Consider the following 21,349-nt stretch of genomic DNA (forward strand, 5'->3'; position numbering starts at 1 on the left):
TGTTATAGTTCTTATATGTAACTGAATAATCGATGTCAACAACAAAAAGTAGCCTATGTCACTTCCCACCCCTTCAACTACCTCCAATTAAAAAATCACGTCAATACGTTGCTCCGTTTTTACGAAAGACGGACAAACAAACAGACACACACACTTTCCCATTTAAAATATTAGTATGGATTGATGTTGATTGAGATCTCAGCAGCTTGACAGTAATGGCAACGTAATTTTTCTGACAACTTAAAAAAAATGGCATGGTAAAATTTTATGGCAACATACTCGTATTGATAACATTTTAAAAATTGCATTATGGTTTCTAGTATAAACACAGATCATTATTTCGCTAAACCCGAGTAGCTTGACAGTAAAAACCGAGCATTGTGCGCAGGCGCACTAAATCAAGGCTTCCGCGGAAATGTATGTATTATTTAAACTCGGTCCGAGGTTCGTGCCCCGCGCTGGCCATTGTTTGGTACACGTGGAGCTAGGGAGGTAGGATGAGGCATTTTCCTTGTAATATTCAAACAAAATTATTATTTCTTCGTTTAGTTATGAACATTTTCTACATAATTTTCATACTAAATTATCAGTCTCGTCATCATCATCATATCAGTCCTGTATCTCCCACAGCCTAAGCATAGACCTCTCTTCTAGTACGCCATTTTTCCCGAGCATGGGCTAGTCTCATGTAATGAGGAGGCACATTCAAAGGTTATGACAGATGGCGCCACCTTATTAGTCCATTGCACAGATAAAGAATTTCATACGTGAGAGCGAGAAGATGATTTTTTCTCTCTCTCACATATGAATGACAGTGATGCCTAGGCACTTGCACAGGTGCCGCCTGGCGGGATAAAATGTCAGCGTTCTTCCTCATTGTGACCCACAATTTCGGATGTCGTCCACGCAACGAGCCAATGGACGTCAAGCACTTCTTACAACAACTGTAAGCGGTCACCATTCCATTAACCTTTTAGTTCACCTGCCATCACTCTGCCTAGCAATATATCCCGCCTAACTCCATTTTAGTTTGGTAATATGTATAATAAATACTACGTAATATCGTTGTAGCCTGGTTTCCATAGCACAAACTTTATTGTAGTGACTGATTAGGTCGGTTTCTATATATATTACTTTTAGTTTACTTCTAGAATGCTGGCCTTAAGTGGTGGTCCATTTTTTATTTCACTGGCATTAAGCGTTTCTGGTTTTATTTTTTCCTCGTTATCAACAAACACAAATCAAATTAGCAAACATTTAAACACAAATTCACTCCTGTATTCCCACAAGGGGTAAGCAGTGCAAACGAATCTCCTGATTTTTCAGTGCCATTCTAAATAATAATCCGTTGAAATAAACATATAAAGTTACTATTGAATAAAAAGAGGATAAGAATATGTTTTCCTATATTTGTGAGTGAGAATTTGTATCAAAAGTCGGAAACCAGATTAACCTGATTACGACTATTCCCACGATTATAAAACAAAATAGAAAGCCCACTCCAAACTTTCCCAGCTCCACCCTGACCTATCCCAAGCTTCCTTGAGCGTTTGTTTGCATATTCAAACCCGCTGTCCGACACAGTTATACAACTTTACTCGGTTATTATATGTGGAGCACATTTTATTATGTTATACATACATGTGTCGCTTAACTTCAAACCTGGGTAAATCCATTCTGCTTAAAGGTTGAATATATAAAAAATATAATACGATCTGAAAGATACTTAACCTTATAGCAGAATGGATTTACCCAAACAAAACTGAAACAAAACTGTATTGTCAAAAACTTTTGGAAAAGCAGATAAAATAATGTTCATATCAGTGTTCGACACGCTAATGCCCTATTGACGACACTCTTTTGCCACATTTATTGACAATGGCATAAGATTGAAAGTGGCATCTACTGGAATGCTGTCGAGCACTGGTAATTTTTACCGATTTAAATTTTATTGTGACAAGTAAATGATTGATTTTGCAACAACACCAATATATTTTAAAAACTTCAAGAAATGCCGAGTAAAAAACAGCTACCTCATTTCATCAGATTTCCTAGAATCTAAAGCTAATCTGTTTCTAATTATAACTTCTTGCGTTATTATTTAGCCAAAAGAAAGTTAAATTTCACCGACTAATTTATTTATTTTTTGTTGCAGAAACGCAAAATGATGAAACAGAAGATCCGCAAGAAACGGTGACAAAAGTTGCCATGTGCAAAACAAAATACTCTTCAAAAGTACTCCTTAGTGTTGCAAACGTATAGACCAACGAACTTTTCGGACAACGAAGTGTACTTAAAAACAATAAAAAAAACAGTGACAGGAAAATTTGTGTCAAAAAGTGTTGGCTGCGAAAAAAGTTGTGTCAGAAAGTGTTGGCAAAAAAGTGAGGACCGAAAAAAGTTGTGTCAAAAACTGTGGTGTAACCGACTATGTGTTAAGTGTGTGTAGATCGGAAAGTGTACGCAATGGATCTTCACCCACCTCCCCTGATTGTTCATGGATATGAGCCCCATGCTCCTCTGTTGGAGGTTGAGGGTCTGGACCCCATAGTCCGCAGCAGAAGGTGCTGATTCATGCGCCTACGCTGCAGAGTCAGGAGTTGATGGGTGATCATCGGAATGGAGGTACGTATCTATTTTGTAATACTCAGAGTAACAACATGATGAGGGATATCAAGATATCATCATCATCATCATCATCGTCATCAACAACATAGTGTAGTGATTTTTTTTCATAATTGATAATTGAGATAGTAACTCTGAGCACCGTACCTTCTCATTTTTTTGTTGAGAGTGCTTTGTAACTCTATTATTTAATTTAAAAAAATAATTTTCTCATATAATTTTCGTGACAATAATAAAATTGTACCTATGTATGACCATCAATGGTGTTGTCGAAGAGTGGCGAAAAGTTTCCATACAAATAAATACAAATGAATTATGAAGTTCTTGTTACGAAGATTGAACAGTTTGACTTCACACTCTGATATATTCACATAATTCTTTTATTTAGGAAATATCTACTCCTATCGAAACTCTTTTTTTTTTAAGTTTCAAAAAGTGGATTTATCCGAGTTTGAAGATAACTGTCTTATTCAGTGACATTTTATTTTTATTCTCTTTACTTACCATTTATGAACGATTCAATAGAGTCGAGAGCAGATGGTCTGACCTGACGTAGAATACGACTTTTCAGATGAGCAGTACCACGCCCACAGCAGCAACCAGAGTGGAGACGGTGAGTACACTATTAAATACATTCCTATCATCATCATCATCACCATCATTATCATTGTCATCATCATCATCGTCATCACCTTCATCATCATCATTGTCATCACCACAATCATCAGTATCATCATCATTATCCCCAGGAATATAACGATCGATCCGGCGATGCTCTCATCTGGTCTTTTCTTATCATCCTGGGAGTCACAATTTAAATCATAAAGTTACAAGTAAGTGGACGTAATGCTTGAACGCACTCTCTGCTAGTCAACGACTAGGGTAGGTCGTAGGCATGAAATGACGAAAGTAGCTAACTGTACAAAAATATTATAATGCATGTTATCGACACGATAGTCAGCAATAAGTACCAAATACCAATTTTTTAATTAATGAAAAATAAATAAAATAAGGCAGTTTTTGATACATAGATAAAAGGGTCATTTTGGGTCCATCCTTTACGTTAAAATAAGCAGAAGAAAACTAAAAAGAAGTGGATAACCTTGTTCTATATTTTTTCGTGATAACATATATTTTACATTTATACCGTAATTTGTACTCCATAGAAATATCTCACACGAAGATTACAATTGTACCTAAAAATTGTAAAACTCAAAAATTCGTATACCAACGAAGCACGATCAAATGATCATTTCAAACATTCATTTATAATGAAACATGTCTGTCTATTCATAGTTCTGTAGTAATTAGATCAATACAATGGAGAACAATTATGTAACAATTGTGATTTCTCTTAATTGCTACTGTTTCCAAGTTTTTTCACTTCCGTTCACTATGGATAGTTCATTGTTTCATTTCATATGGAATAGTTCTATTTATAGATAATTAGTTTTTAAGCTAACACTACGGATATATCTAGATAAAATGTCACCAGATTTAAAAAATATTTTTATTTGGACAATGATTACTTTATTTTCGATTTGCTACCACAAAGTATAACGATGTCATTATTCATGTAAAATGACTAAGTATAGAAATATTATAGTTATTTATGTGACGAACACGTGTAACACAAGATACATTATTGAGTATGTTTTGGTTTATCTCATTTAACTGGCAAAAAATATGGTTTTGAACTTACTACTGGATTAAGTACTTACGAAAAAAAAAACACTTATGAAATATTGATTGAGTAAATTAAGTATTACTGTAATTTACATCATTTTTGTTATTTATTTATAAGACAGTCTCGTTTTGCACATACATCTATCGCAACTTTATGTATAATCTTCATTTCGTATGGTCTTCGGCTAGACGATGCGGAGGAGCGATCACGGAGGACTTATTTACAAACACTTGTAACCTGCTTGTAACTTATAATCCAGCCCTTTTGTCAGTCATCATGTCTGTTAACCAAATAGCAGCACAGACTTGACAAAGTAGATTCAAAGAGGGAGATATAAGTATGGAGTATTATGGATTGATCCACGATTTTAAACCTCAATACAGATGCTGGTAGCATTTTTCTTTTCTCACAAAAATCACCAAATCGCCTCACATTAAGCGACGCGCCGTAAGGGATAGAACCGGTCCACAAATATCGAGATTCATTCACTTTCCAACGGCGGTGAATGGACAGTTTTTGTGCGAGTACACTTGCTCTAATCGCTGTGAAATTAGTTCGGCGGGCGAGTCAGGTGCCAGTGTCAGCGGGTATAAGTATACCTTTAAAGATGAAAATGAAAAAAAGAGTCTACGTAATGTCTACAGACCACGTGATCAAAATATGAACTTTATATATTTTATAGTTTATTGCACAAAAAACAACTTAATATACAAAACGCGAACTAAATGCCATGAGACATTCTCTACCAGTCAACCTTTCATGAAGCTTATGTGTCAAAAAGATAGTATGCGTGTAATTTTCAAAGTATAATTAAATTTATATCCGACTGCAACTGGTACGGGCCCTAGACAATGTTTGATTTTGGGTGCGTTTTCATACAAAAAAAAAATTTTTCGTTTTTTTTTTAATTTTTTTTTAACTTTTTGTTTTTTTATAAGCGTATACGGAGTATCAAAGGGGAACGAAAATTCGATTATTATTATTTTTGCGCTACGACGCACCGTTTAGGAGATACAGCCATCCAAAGTTACTATTTTCAGTAGACTTTATTTATTTCATACCATGTTTGAGAAAAGCACTATACATACCTCGGCGGGAAATGGGGTTGCCCGCCTCAGACCTATCCGGCCTCGCTTCGCTCGGCCGTCTATATGTCTTCGGCCGGCAACCCCCTTTGTCCCGGCCTCTGTAGTAATGTACTATTTTTTTTTACGAATTACTGACCATTATTACACCTGTTTCGACTAAATAAAAAAACAAACAATGTTCCATTTTCTTACTTCATATGACACACATCAGTGCTGCCATCTATACGCCACAAGCTATCACTACTCCCCGCCGACACTGGCGCCCAACCTTTACTGACATTTACACTCAATGATAAAAAGTTGTATAACAAAATAACTGACAACAATGTTCGATATCACAACGCTACCGGTTTTGGGTTGACAGCGACTGAGGTGAGAGAGAGTTTTGTATTGTAAACACTTTATTCTAAGCTTATTAATCGTTTTTAATATAGTGTTTCAGACCAATCAGAACATTCAGAACCCACGTTGCTCATATTAGGAAGCCATCTTAATGATTCGTTATTGATTCGGATATATTTTTTTAAGGTCGCTTTTTAACAACACGGTCATTAGCGACTACAAGAGAATTACATTTTTTTATATACATCAATTAGTTTTATAAATCTTAGTACATTCAGATTCTTATCGTTCAAACAATCCTTTAATGTTATAGGCAATTTACATTTTTCTCTTTCTTCCTTATATGCTAAACACTCGATTAAAATATGCTTAACAGTTAACTCCAAACCGCATTTATCACATTTACTCTTTTCATTCTTAGGGTTTATTTATTCTACTCGTAGTAAAGGTATTGGTGGAGTTCCAAAAATAGAATCTCTAATATTTGACAAATCATTGAAGTTACCATTTTTCCAAGAATTATTCCAAAATATTTTGACAGTTTATTTGATTAGATTCGGATAATTGTGTATTTTGTTTGTAGTCATATTATACTGGCACATCTCGGACACTGGCGATCAAATATATGAAAGAGGCGCATTTCTGACACACATTCTAAGCTCCTGTAGGTGAACGCGTACCATGCTTGTATGAGTGAGATATGACAGGTCGACTGTTCGCGTTTTTGACAGGCGGTAACTGTGAGGTAACCGCGAGGGGGTGGGCGGCACTTTCAGCGGGGAGCGGGAGTGGCCATACCACAGTGCCATACTGTACGATAGTACTCTTTATTATACTGTGATACTGGTGCAAGCGACATTCACGATTTCAATCTCTTAACTTTCAAGAACCATTTATTTTTGTAGTTATAACCGAAGATTCTTTTTTTCTATTTTAATAATGGCAACCAGTGAGAAAACTGAAATAAAGAAATAAGAGCTGGTAGAAGTCTAAAAATGAATACCTTACATAACAATAGTACTTTCTTGTCTGTATTTTAATGCGAATGGGTGAATCAGATTTTGTTCAAAATACGTAGGTGACATCAAAGAGGATCGTGTATTATATAGAGTTACTGTCGAAGTAAAATGTGTAATCACAGTGCATAGACTGCCATCTCTTGACACAGGCTTGAAACTTTTGAACCTCAGTTTTGACAATTTGGCCCATATTCTTAGCTTGATATGTTTTGAAATGTCAAATATTAATATTAGCGCCATCTAGCCGAGCGTTCCCCAAAGGTGTAACGCCATCTAGGCCACCGTACCTTTTTCTCTATGGATTTGAGGAACGTTTTTTTCTTAGATTGTATCCGTCTATGCGACGTTACATTGTCTTTGGTATCATCAAAGACATACGGGTATATAATTCCATATAGACAGATAAAGTCTAAGAAAAAATGTACCTCGAACCATCAAGATGGCGCTATATCTTTAGTTGTTTTTAACACATGTCACGTTAAGAATATGGGCCTAATTTTATTGTCAAAACTGAGGTTCAAATGTAAGCCTGTGTCGAGAGATGGCAGTTGTATTTTCTCTCAGTATCACTGTGACTAGACATTTTATTTTGACAGTAATTCTCTAAATACTCGATCCTCTTTGGTATCAATTCATAACCGTACATCAATATTCACTACAGAAGTAGGTACCACAGTCCTGCCTAACTGTATGTACATTTGTAACCCTTATTCTAACCATATAAAGTCCACCTACGGCCACCAGACAGTGACCAAAACGTGCGTCAATGGAGTCTTGGTGGTCACGCGCATCGAAAGGGAAACCAGTCGGCCTAGCCAAGGGTACTATCGTTGACGGTACGTGGCGATCTAAACGCTATCTGGCTCTGTCGCGCTACTACAGGGTACGTACCCAAACGGACAAAGGCTTACTATAATAATAGCCTCTTTCGTTCATCCGTAATGGCACCACAGAGCCAGAGTGCGTTTCGATCGGCGTTTAGCGTCAACGGTTGTCAATTTGGCTAAAGTCTAAGTCTAAGCTAAGTCAGCAGAAAACCGGAGAGACTAGAGAATAGAATAGAGTAGAAAAAAATATTCGCAAACACACACAATGAAAGAAAACACAAGCAAAAATGGCTGCAGAAGGCCGAAATGGTCTAATCTCAGCATATTTCTGGCGTCTTCCAGCGCTGATCTTCCGATTCGACCATTCGGTGAAAAACAATCACGACGGGTAACAAACAAATACAAATTATAGATAACACTACGAAACGCTCAAGAAGCGTCAGCGATTGTGTCGTTGGTTAGGTAACCAGTCGCCTAGTGGAGAAAAAATGAGACGTGCTCCGAACGAGGCTGGGGTTTGAAGTTTTGAACCCAGAATATTATTAAAATATACCTTATTTTTATACCTTGAGGTTCATTCTTGGTAACGAGATAAAAGAAGAATGAGTCTAGGGTTTCAATTTGGAATATTGGTAAATTATAAATTTTATTACGAGGGTATAAAGTTTGGTTTCTAAAACATGTGAGTGTATAAAGTGACTTTTGAGTTTGATATGATTCATTAGGTCAGCAGTGACAAAATCGTCTATGGGATCAGCCTTGTAAGTTTTACTTCATGTGACGTTTCCGGCAACAGCGCGAAATAAATAAATACATATTGGGGACACCTTACACAGATCAACTTAGCTCCAAACTAGATGGCGCCACAAAAAAATGTCTTGTGGCTTTCGATTATACTTGTAGATGGCGTTAAGTGTCACTTTTGACATAGATGGTTCTGCCATCTATACAACTAGGGAACAAATCAAATTGTTTTATTGAATATTTTTTAACCCCCGACGCAAAAACGATGGGGTGATATAAGTTTGACGTGTCTGTCTGTGTGTATGTCTGTCTGTCTGTCTGTCTGTCTGTTTGTCTGTTTGTCTGTTTGTCTGTCTGTCTATCTGTCTGTGTGTGTGTCTGTCTGTGGCAACGTAGCTCTCGAACGGATGAACCGATTTTGATTTAGTTTTTTTGTCTGAAAGCTGAGTTAGTCGGGAGTGTTCTTAGCCATGTTTCATGAAAATCGGTCCACTAGCACGGGAAGCATGGTCGCGCGATAGACGATAAAATAGCAGGCCATCCCTATCGCACTATTTGTAAGTGCGATAGGGACGGCCTGATATTTTATCGTCTATCGCGCGACCATGCTTCCCGTGTAGGTCGCGGTCGGGGATTTTTTCAAAATTTTAATTTTGTGGTTATTTGATTTATTCTTTTAATCCCATATATTAATCATCCATGCTTATGAAATAAAACTATGGAAACGGATTAAATCGCGTATAGTTGACCACGAACGCTGTAAGGAGTTCGAAACGGCGGGATGAATTTTAAATTCATTATACGCGATTTAATCCGTTTCCATAGTTTTATTTCATGAGTAACTATCGCGGTAACCGAAGACAATATTACATCCATGCTTATTTCAACTAAATAACAAATGTGTCTGCCCTTATAAGCATATTAGGTTGCCGTGCACCTGACATTGATACAGCAACCGCAACTTCCCTGGGAGAACAGTAAGCCCGAACTCATTGTTTCTTTGCAGCGATGCGACTTGAGGTTACGAAGGACTGTCGGTTCTTCATACAAATGTAGCCGTTCTGGATATTAACATGAAAGAAAAGTTTGTTTTTTGTGAAATTTGATGTATTTCAATCATAGCAAGGTATTAATAAAAAACCGGCCAAGAGCGTGTCGGGCCACGCTCAGTGTAGGGTTCCGTAGTTTTCTGTATTTTTCTCAAAAACTATTGAACCTATCAAGTTCAAAACAATTTTCCTAGAAAGTCTTTATAAAGTTCTACTTTTGTGATTTTTTTCATATTTTTTTAACATATGGTTCAAAAGTTAGAGGGGGGGGCACTTTTTTTTCATTTAGGAGCGATTATTTCCGAAAATATTAATATTATCAAAAAACGATTTTAGTAAACCCTTATTCACTTTTAAATACCTATCCAACAATATATCACATGTTGGGGTTGGAATGAAAAAAATATCAGTCCCCACTTTACATGTAGGGGGGGGGGGGGGACCCTAATAAAACATTTTTGTCCATTTTTTATTTTTGCACTTTGTCGGCGTGATTGATATAGGTACATATTTGTACCAAATTTCAGCTTTCTAGTGCTATCGGTTACTGAGATTATCCGCGGACGGACGGACGAACGGACGGACAGACAGACATGGCGAAACTATAAGGGTTCCTAGTTGACTACGGAACCCTAAAAACCCTACGTTTTAATCCCCGACGCAAAAACGACAGGGTGTTATAAGTTTGACGTGTCTGTCTGTCTGTTTGTCTGTCTGTCTCTGTGTGTGTCTATGGCATCGTAGCTCCCGCACGGATGAGCCGATTTAGATTTAGTTTCTTTTGTCTGAAAGCCGAGTTAGTCGGGAGTGTTCTTAGCCATGTTTCATGAAAATCGGTCTACTGGGCTACCAGCGCTCACCACTAGAGGCTACCAGCGCTCCTCCATCCTAATTAATTACCTACTACAAATTAATTATTATTCGCTGAACTTAAAACACGTTTATTTGTATAATTAAAGCTGTCACTACTATTTAGTAATTAAAATTACAAAATTACAACACATGAAAGATCCCCCAAACCCGAAGGTCGCAGGTTCGTTCCCGGACCGTGACTAATTGCGCCTGGCGCATGGGAACTTGCTTTATCCTGCTCATGTTTATTGGGTTCATTGCTTTTGGATATTTTTGAATAATTATATAAATTACAGTAAAATTATACCATAGTGACGTGAATACGGCTTAGCCACTAATAAGTTTTATCTTTTACATTGTATACGAGTAGATTTAGCAATGTTTCTTTTCTACTCGTCGACTTTAATCTGTCAATTAGGACACCACAGACTAAACTATACATGCTGACTTTTCAGTGTTGGATAGTCTTTGACACTTAGTCACTCAGCAAGCTTCGTGGCCTAAACATGGTACCTACTTGACTGAAAAGCTTTGTATATATCACGATTGTATAAAATACTATTTTCTTACGCGCACTGCCATAGGAGTGGAATTCCTTGCCGGCGTCTATATTTCCGAGCTCATATAACCCGGCAACCTTCAAATCTAGGGTGAATACTGAACAGGGTATGTAAATAGCCGAATGGCACAAATGCTCACGAAACTCTCACGAAACGAAACGCTCGTAGAAATCTATTTCTATCGCTCTTGCGTATTGGCGCGACAGAGCCAGACTATCTTTCGCGGCGTTTCGTTTTCGTTTCGCGTCGCAGAAATGCCATTTGGCTCCGGCACCAATCATCTTCAGGGCGCGCTCACTCCATCATAGATCACGTTTTTGCCTTGGGTTAGTCTGTGGCCAAGAGTAAGTCTATTTATAAATCATAAAAAAAAACAAAGGGGGTGTTGAAATTCTTAGTCACACGTCACGTGGGAAAGTGTGTTTGTTCTGTTAAGTTTGTTTGTCCGTCTTTCACGGCGAAACGGAGCGATGGATTGACGTGATTTTTTAAGTAGAGATAGTTGAAGGGATGGAGAGTGAGATAGGAAACTTTTTGTCTCTTTCTAACCCCCCACTTTCCTAAAACGAGGGTTGAAAGTTTGTATGGAACATTCCGCAATTTTCGAATTTACCGCGAGCGAAACCGCGGGTAAAAAAACTATTCACATTATAATTGATTAATATTGTGTATCAAATTCTCCATCAATATCTAACGAAGTGTATTAATATTAATAATACATTACTTAACAATATATCATCCATTACCTCAATTATATAAGATAATTAATTTCAGGCATTTAGTCTAATGAAGCAAAACTATATAAGTATAAATATTCACGCTAATGTAGACTGTGTGTGTATGTGTTAAGGTTTCATTTGAGAGGGTTGTGTATCAAAATCCATAATCGAATAGTCAAGGCTTACCGCAGTGATGGGCGACTACTGTGTATGAGAACTTGAGAAGTTTTGTTTAACAAAGAGGATTTTTTTTATACCACGTTGGTGGCAAACAGGTATACGGTCCGCCTGATGGAAAGTGGTCACCGTAAACTATGGAGTATATACATAATTACTGTAAAATCATCGCACCGCTCGCCATCGACAGGGCGCTCATCCACACACCTTGCAACCTAAATGGTCGCGCAACGTGCGGTTTCAGAGGAATTTCCTCCTGCGGTCGCGCCGGCTGTGGAATGAGCTCCCTGCCGAGGTATTCCCGATGATCTACAGTATGGGGTTCTTCAAAAAAGGAGTGTACAAGTTTCTAATGGGTCGGCAACGCGCATGTGACACCCTTTGAGTTGCAGGCGTCCATAGGTTACGGTGACCGCTTTCCATCAGGCGGACCGTTTAACTGTTTGCCACCGACGTGGTATAAAAAAAAATTAAGACGACACGGGACGGGTCAATTCTCCATACAAACGCTCTCGACTATTTGCTCCCTTGATTTTTGAAGACAGAGCAATATTTCTTTCAACACAGACTATAAATTATTATGTGTCGGACCGTATTGATGTTTTTGATATTCTTATTTTTAAAGACGCTAGAGACCATCAAAAAATTTCAAAAAACGGTGTTATTGATTATGGCGTAAAAAAGGCGTGGTATTCAAAATTGGTGACAATTAGCCAAAAAAACTAAACGGTCCGACACAGATTATTTCATTGTTATTCAGATTCTCAAATATCGTTACGATTGATTAAGTTTTGAAGGAGGACACAGTCGAGAATGGATTCTCGATTTTAAAGATTTTTTTGCAATATCTTTTAACTGAGTTGTTCTTAATGCAATTTTTTTTATCGGTAAATCTAGTTAATAACTCTAGTATATTAGAATTCCCAAATTGAAAGAGGGGCTCCTTTTCATTTTATTAAAATTTCGCTCCTGTAGCGTCTGAACCTACGCTCGTTCGCCTGTACTTGAGCAGTTCTCAAAAAGTTTGTCCATAGCCACGTCAGCAAATTTTAATTAATCCTATTTTGTTACCAACATTTAGTAATATAAGTAAACATTCGTAAGATATATGCAGGATAATTATTATAATTAAGAAAACACAGATACAAGAGAACCTTAATGACGAAACAAAACTTACTAAAATATCAATTCATGAAAAAAATCTTGGTAACAAAATAGGAATAATAAAAACAAATTTAACTTTTTCCTTAATTTTTGTACATACTTTTTGAGAACTGCTGACTTATGTTCTAAATAGTCTCAAGTCCCTACTCCTGGAGGTCCATTATCTCCAATCTGTACAGCCGCCAATTTGTCAAACAGAGCACTTACGGCGCATTAGCGATGTCTTTGTGCCAACCAGAGCTATTGTGGCTTTCATGTATAATTGTATACTCTACATATACGGTAATGGTCTTGCTAGTAGGTATTTTAATACATATTTCATGATATGTATAAGTACATACACCGTGTCTTTATTGAATTCCGTTAAATTTAAAGGGATCAAATACAATTAATTTCTCTAAGAAACTAGCGTCTTGACTCTTACGGTTACCGAGTTATTGAAAAAATAAAACTAATTACTGAACAGGTGTATGACAGCCTTCAAAACATCCAAATTTTATTTTTTTTGACATGTGCCGTCAATAATTTGACATTGCCGTCAATAATTTGACACTAACTTGAGGGATAACAACATTCAAGTTTAAGGGTCTCTCACACTGATTAATTCATTTATTATGTATGTATGAAAACGACGAAAAAAAATGTCTTGCGAATTTAACTAAAAGTGATATACAGGATGGTTCCTAATAATGAACGTGTCGAATTTAACAGAAAACAAAAAAACACGGTGTATAAATGATACAGTCGTTGAAAAAACGCAGTTGAAATTAAAAATTGTTGCTTTGAGGACAATGCCGCCCTTGAAACGTCGGAGGTTAGTGTTTAAAACATAGCTACTCGATTAAGTCCCGTTTGCAATTTTAAATATTTGTAAAAATCGTGAAAGTTTAAATCAATTTTGACGCGGGGACCAAATGAAATGTTGCTTTTAGATTAAAATAAAAAATAAGAACGTGAGTCGAAATCGAATCGAACCCAAGCATTAAAAATATATTCTAAGTAAGGTCAATGCAGGTAAGTGTAAAACACTGAAACTGTCATCTCATTTTCCCTTTAAAATCTGACGTTACTTACGTCTATACTTAGCGTAATCTGTACTTAGCACAATTTAGTAAAATGAGTAAAACTGCTACCGTTCACTCTATCCTTATCTAACACTTATCTAGTTATCTCACACAGATAATGACGATAGCAAGGGTTGTCAGATCGTGCGAGAGAGATAGAGACTAGGGCGGGCGGAGCGTGACGTCACGCGTTCGGATACTCTCACCACAGAAAATTTGGGGTTTTTATCCGATTTTGGAAATTATAATTTTTTTCAATGATTTTTTGCCATATTATAATTATATTTTGAGACAATTTGAGAACCAGGAAAAATCTACCAATTATTTTTAATTTAATATAAAAAGAAAATAAACAACCGCCAAGGTTAGATGATGCAAAACTGAGTCAATGGTAATTTACAGCAATAAACAATCTATTATTTTTAAATCCCTCGGCGTTAGAGTATCTTTAATTAGTATGTTAACGATAGTTTATTTTAAGGGATACCCCCATTTGCCAGAATTTCATTTGCCATAATTTTATTTGCCACCCTATTCAACAATCATAATATTGTTTTTCATAACATCTTATGCCATAATCATTGTTTACTATATTAATCAAGTGCCAGAAACTTTGTTTCCCATAAAGTCAGTTTCCATAATGTCATTTGTCAGAATCATCGAAATCCGTAATTACCACATTCCATACCATCATTTGTCATACAAATTAGCGTCCAGAAAAGTCAATTTCCATAATGTGCTTTGGCAGAATCGAAAACTACTATAATAGGTACTAGAAGGACTAGAAAATGAAACTGCTATCAGAAAGTAGGTTAGGTTAGAAGTGTTAGAACTGTGACCCCCTGGAAAATGAAACTGCTATCAGAAAGTAGGTTAGGTTAGAACTGTGAACCTCTGGAAAAGGAAACTGCTTGAAAAGTAGGTTAGGTTAGAACTGTGACCCCCCGGAAAATGAAAATACTATCAGACAGTAGGTTAGGTTAGGTTAGAACTGCGACCCCCTGGAAAATGAAACTGCTATCAGAAAGTAGGTTAGGTTAGGTTAGAACTGTGACCCCCTGGATAATGAAACTGCTGGAAAAGTAGGTTAGGTTAGGTTAGAACTGTGACCCCTGGAAAATGAAACTGCTATCAGAAAGTAGGTTAGGTTAGGTAATAACATGGGCAACAATTAATATGGCAATAATTGCTTATGGCGTTTGAATATTCTATGAAACCATATTATTGCACTTAATAATATGGCTAACAAATAGTATGGCATTGTATGATTATGGAAGGTAATATTCAGATAAACAACGAGTATGTCATATGATTTTTATGGTAAACAAATCATTCGGGCAAATGAAATTCAGGCAAGTTAGATTCGGGCAAATGAATATTATGTTAAATGACTGTCGGGCAAACAATAGACAACCTTATTTTAAACATTATTCCGCACAAATTTCACATAAATTTAAGAAACACATCTCAAAGTAGTAGGTTGCGATTCAGTTTTGCAACTAACTGAATAGTTTCTGTATATTTTATGTTACCTAATTATAGTGTTGTATTGTAGGTAAACGACTCCTCTCGTATTTTTTTTATTCAAGCATATCCCTGTTTTTGGTCTATTTGTGAGTTTTTTTGCTATCATGTTTTTCGAGTCCCGTATAACTTAAAGTTAATTAATCATTATTTTTCTATTAAATAAAATTTGAACTCAACGAAACTTTGACTTCAGAAGACGAGTCGGTAGGGAAGAGCCCAAGCATTATCTTACCGTAAGTAAAGTATACACCTTTCTGTCATTTTTTTCGGTTAAAACGTACCTACACAGTATCCTATCTCTCCTACTAAGTACAGAATCGAACCTGTAATGACGAAAATATGCAAAAAAAAAAACAATTTTGCACATCTAAACCAATTTTGATGTAGTCTCGGCTGGGATTTAATCCTGCAAATGCGCTCAAGCAACGCACAGCTTCTATTTAAGTCACTGACTTGGCATTTTTTTTGAATCGCCAAAAATCATTACCTCCCCTATCTCCCCAGCCACCCCTGTAGCACAAGTATCCGAACGCGCCCCTCGCTCACGTGACGGGTAGAGAGTGTTTTGGCGCCCCCGCGCGCGGTCGAGCGAATCGGCAGTGATGTGCCAAGCGCGAATCTTGGCTAATGTGCTACTGTCAAAAATGTGTCATATGGTAGAGAGATAAAAAAAAAGTTTAAGTGGTTGTGTAAAAAAAATGTCTTGGATGGAAAAATAAATTTTGAAAAGTAAAAGTGAACATTTTGTAAGGATTATTTGGTCATTAGATAATGTAGTGTGATTTATGGTAAATATACTAAAAAGTGTTTAGTGAAATAATTAAGTTTATTTTACAATTGTAAAAAAAAATTGTGACAATCTTAACATATTTTTTTTGCTTTCATAGGTCTATTTCTCAGATTTTTTTGACGTCGGCAGTTTTTGAAAAGAAAAGAAAGTTGATTATGACATGCAACTAATATCGCAAACATTATGGAAAACAAATAATTTCGTTAATGTTATTAATTACAATAAAACAAATAAGTAAACCAGTTTGTGTATAAAAAAAGACACTAATAAATATAAAGAAACTAAATATTTACCTATTCAGTTTGGTACTTACCTATAACTACGCCCTAACGGCAACGCCCAATTCCGTACAAAATTTGAATTTTTCGAATTGCCGTTCGGATCCTCTTAGAACTAAAGTACCTAACCCATTCAGTGCTAATCACGATATGTGATCGTTCTGTCTCTATGACGCATTTTGTTACATACGGGGAAATACATGTTATCGGCTACGAGGCAGCGCTACGATCGTACATCGGCGGTGAAAGTGTTAAAAAGCTCAGTTTATTCTAGCAATTGATTGAAGACTGCATATGTACAGTCGACTACAAAGAGATGTATCCAGTTTTTCACCTTATTGCATTATAATAAGATAAAAAAGTGGATACATCTCTTTGTAGTCGACTGTACCTACAATTAAAGTGAACAAACATTGATACAAAGTTTGTGAATACGATGCATGCATTGTTATAACATTTTCATAGTCCAATTTCTTAATAAATTATTTTAATTATTAAAAAAAAAATTAAAGCGAAAGTACATTTTACACAATACCACACTGAAAAGGGTCTGTCCAGTGACCTATTTCTCAAAACTAAAAGTTTCAAGTTACAAACGGAAGTCTCTTTCCAACTTGTCATATTAGACAGTGACCACCACTTGTAAATTGTAACTAGTAGCTTCGAGAAATGGGCCCCATGTATCATTTGTTTCCACTAATCCTATAGGTATATGTTAACGCCTAATGACCGTCTCGAGTGCTATCAGGCCTTCGTATTTGAACTGGAGTAGATATAACAACTTGTTATAAATACCTACGTACGTACATGTAAATACATGTACCTGTGTCCGTGTGTAAAATAATCCAGCATGTAATTCTGATACCCACGTCTAAATCGAAACCTAGCTATCAGGTGACCGCGAGAAACTAGCTGTGTGAACCTAACTAATGAATATATTATTATAATTCATTCATAATTATTTATTTTTTGTTTAACGATTATTTTTATATGAAATTGTATATTATAGACTCAATATTATTATGAACAATAATTACAACAATAAATTGCTCTGATAATTAGGTTAGATTAAGATCATAATATATATGTAATGAACTATTCATAAGAGCTTGTAACTAGGCCTACATGAATAAAGATATTTTGAATTGAATTGAATTGAATTGAATATTGCATCCATGGTTACATTGCATAATTAATTAAGTATGTATAATGGTAAAATTACATATAAGTATCCAGGTTAACTAAATTAAAAATACCTAATAATATAATATTTTAACTATTTTCATGAAAAACCAAAGAAAATAAGACGTCACTTGCACCTGAAATGGAACTTATGAAAAATATTACTTTTTCAAATCGAGAAAGTCAAAATTTTTGTAGGCACTATTTTAAATTGCGTCATCTCTGCTGTTCAAATGGCATTAAAAAGATATACAAGAATATTAAACGTGTTCAATATTTACATTAAATTATAAATGCGTAACTAATTTCATTAATCTATTAATAATCAACTTAAATAAAATGAGTTCCATGAAAGAGAATCATTTTCATTTGCAATGGTTTTTAGTCCTAAAATGATTTTGAAATAAAATTAAAAACAAATAAAATCCCACGGAAAATAACATATAAGACTGTAAAGTGATGTTTTAATTGTGTAAAAATATCATAATAAGTATTACATGCAAACACTTCACTAAATAATAAACAGTTTTTTCCTGTATATACCAAACCATTCACAGCCATATTATATTATAATTACATAAACAAAGAATGTCATAACGAAAAAAGTTGATCCCACGGTCAACAGCTCAAACTGAAAACTGATACCCTTGTCAGTTGTCACAATCGATCGCCTCCGGCGCAGACCGTAAAATATACCTCAAAATCAGATCAAGCCATCTGTAGCCAACCGTCCAGCACTCGATTAGGACGTATTCTTAATGAGAAAGACTGCGCAAGTGTTAAAGTCAAGTAGACCGGGATGTGTCAGAAGAGTGTTCAAGTAGACATTCAATGACCGGTAGACCGTGATTACCTTTTTGATTTTTATTGAAATCCCGATATTTCGACGCAGTGTTCAAGTGTTAGAAAGACCGTAGCACTGGATTAGGACGTATTCTTAATGAGAAAGACTGTGCAAGTGTCAGAAGAGTGTTCAAGTAGACATTTAATGACCGGCAAACCGTGATTACCTTTTTGATTTTTATTGAGCTCCCGATATTTCGACACAGTGTTCAAGTGTTAGAAAGACCGTAGCACTGGATTAGGACGTATTCTTAATGAGAAAGACTGTGCAAGTGTCAGAAGAGTGTCATTTAATGACCGGCAAACCGTGATTACCTTTTTGATTCCGATATTTCGACGCAGTGTTCAAGTGTTATACCTAAAGACCGTCCAGTCGATTAGGTTAGGACGTATTCTTAATGAGAAAGACTGTGCAAGTGTTTAAGTAGACTTATATTGACCGGGATATAGACCGCGATTACCTTTTTGATTTTTATTGAGTTCCCGATATTTTGACGCAGGTTCAAGTGTTAGGAAGACCGTAGCACTCGATTAGGACGTATTTTTAATGATAATGACAAAGCCTGTGCAAGTGTTAGAGAGACAGTGAAGTGACCATACGGGTAGGTAGGTAGAAATAGTGTTGCAAAGTTTTAGCAAAAGTGGTGCTCTGAAGCTGTGTTTTCTAACTTGGAATACGTTTTCTTAATCATATACGTCTCTGTTTTCACCAATAAAATTCTCGGGCGGTTTTCATTTGACAGTTGCTTTTCGGTCAAAGAAAATATCGCGAAGAAACCGGACATAAGAACCTAATTCGGCCACCATTTTAAGTTGTTACCACTTCAGGATGGCGGTCGCTTTCTTAAAAACTAGCCTTTTCTTTACTAAGATTTACTTTCCTTAAAGACGAGACCTTGAAGTTGTGTTTCAAAATTACCTTTTGTAAATCTTTTTGCTAAAAGTTGTTGTCGGAGCGCCCTAAAAGCTCCTTTTAACAGACTAGGTATGTCATAGCTAATTAAAATGACTATAAGTATCTTGATCGATCATCAAATTAATCAACCAAAGCTTAACTAAATGACCAAAACGCTTAAGTTTACCGTTAACCAATCGGAGATTTACACAGAGAACTGCCTAACTTCCTGATCAGGCGCTGCCTTACCTTCTCATGAGAAAACGACCCACCTGCGGCAATCCGACCGGAAAAGTGCCCAAATAGCGGAAAATCGTCCAAAAACCGGCAAATTCACCGACCAATCGCTATAGTAATCGGAGACAGGATTACCACGGTCGGTTTTTAAGAGTTTTGAAGTCATTAGTGCATTGAAACTAACCGATCGAATCGTCAACACTCGTTTTGATTTTTTACGCGTCTTTTTGAAAGCCGAGCTTCAGTGCTTCGTCGGTCGTGAATCTGTTATCTGCTGATCAAATCGCGAGAGGCAATTACAAAAAAAACAGTGCAAATTTGCGTAATAATTTGACTTTATCAATTTACTACAATATCTGGAAACTGTTAAATACTGATTTATATGGGTCATTTTTTGTATAAATATTTTCAGACCGGTTAGTAGTAGGTAAATAAGATACAAATCTATTTATTTCCTTTTAAATCATCTTCCAGTTTTGAACCACCAATAATATGTAAAACATTTAAAAAATGAATCAGTTAAAAGCTAATATGTGTGACTGTACCGTGCAGTGATTCAGTGTCAAAAATGGACGAAAAACATTAAAAATTTGTGTAAAGACACTCTAAGAAGACAAAAATTAAGTGCGTTAAAAGTTTTAAGTGTAAAAACGCGAATTTAGAGCAACAAAGTGTAGCAAAGACAGAAGTGCAAAAAACATCGAGTTTCGTAAAGATTGTATTGAGTGTAGCAAAGAGGAGACTGAGTTCATGGATTTACAGTGAGTGTTAAAAAGAAGGCAAGCTGGAGGGGCAGAGTAAGGCGACATTCGCGGCCCTTTTCGGGCTGAGGGCCGGCGGAGGGGTGGACCTCTCAGCGGCCTACAGATACAATCAGAATATGATGGAATATTATACATGTAAGTTGGTTTTATCTTTGATAAAGATTTGCAGAAATCACACAACTTAAGGCTCATTTAGATGGCGCGAAATCGCATGCGATTTTAGATACATTGCGGAGTTATGATGTTACAAACAATCTAGTCGGTCAGCCAAATGCCGCACTGTAATTAAATTCGCATCTTGTAGGGTAAGGTGGGCAACAGAGAACCAGTGGTACACAAGGAACCAACGGTTTTATTCGAAAATGCGACGTTGCCAAACTGCACTGCGAACATAGGCACGCGCCGCTAAGGTTCCCCCGCTCGCTCCCCAGTCGGCGGCCGGTCCGCGTTGAAATTGCACGTGTAGTGAAGTATTTTGTGATTTTGGACAAGAAAACAAAAAAAAGTAAGTATTTAGTTTTTTTATTTTCTCAGAATGTAGTCATGTTTGATTTATCTAATTAATCAGTTGTGCGGAGTGACTATTTCTCTATCTTTTTGACATTCACTGATGCGGCTTTCTTGTGCCGTTTATTTTTTACCGAATTTAAAAAGTGAAAATGTATATCTAGCACACATTGAACCACAAGGCTAGAGTACTCAATGAACCAGGAGGTTCTCTAGGTAATTCTCTAGTTAGCCTTTGGAAGGTCTATTTTGTACAACTTTTGCCATGTTTAAGAGTTAATATAAATATATCTAATATAACGTTACTATATAGTACAAAAATATATGATAATACATATATTATTTAAGTTTTTTGAAGTGCAAGACTTTATTTTTCATATAACGAAGAATATTGTGACGATTACATTAG

At 36.2% G+C, this 21,349-nt stretch overlaps 1 protein-coding gene across 1 annotated transcript in view; it reads left to right on the forward strand.

Annotated features, from left to right (window-relative positions):
- The first annotated feature begins 2,383 nt into the window (after positions 1-2,383).
- Positions 2,384-21,349, forward strand: part of LOC125237496 (paired box protein Pax-5) — a 104,166-nt gene continuing 85,200 nt past the window's right edge. The window contains 3 exon segments of the mRNA XM_048144610.1: positions 2,384-2,539; positions 2,542-2,625; positions 3,182-3,238. Coding sequence (XP_048000567.1) covers positions 2,467-2,539; positions 2,542-2,625; positions 3,182-3,238 — 214 coding nt within the window. The 5' untranslated portion in view covers positions 2,384-2,466.

This window comes from Leguminivora glycinivorella, chromosome 21, assembly GCF_023078275.1.
Source record: "Leguminivora glycinivorella isolate SPB_JAAS2020 chromosome 21, LegGlyc_1.1, whole genome shotgun sequence".
Classification (NCBI taxonomy): Eukaryota; Metazoa; Arthropoda; class Insecta; order Lepidoptera; family Tortricidae; genus Leguminivora; species Leguminivora glycinivorella.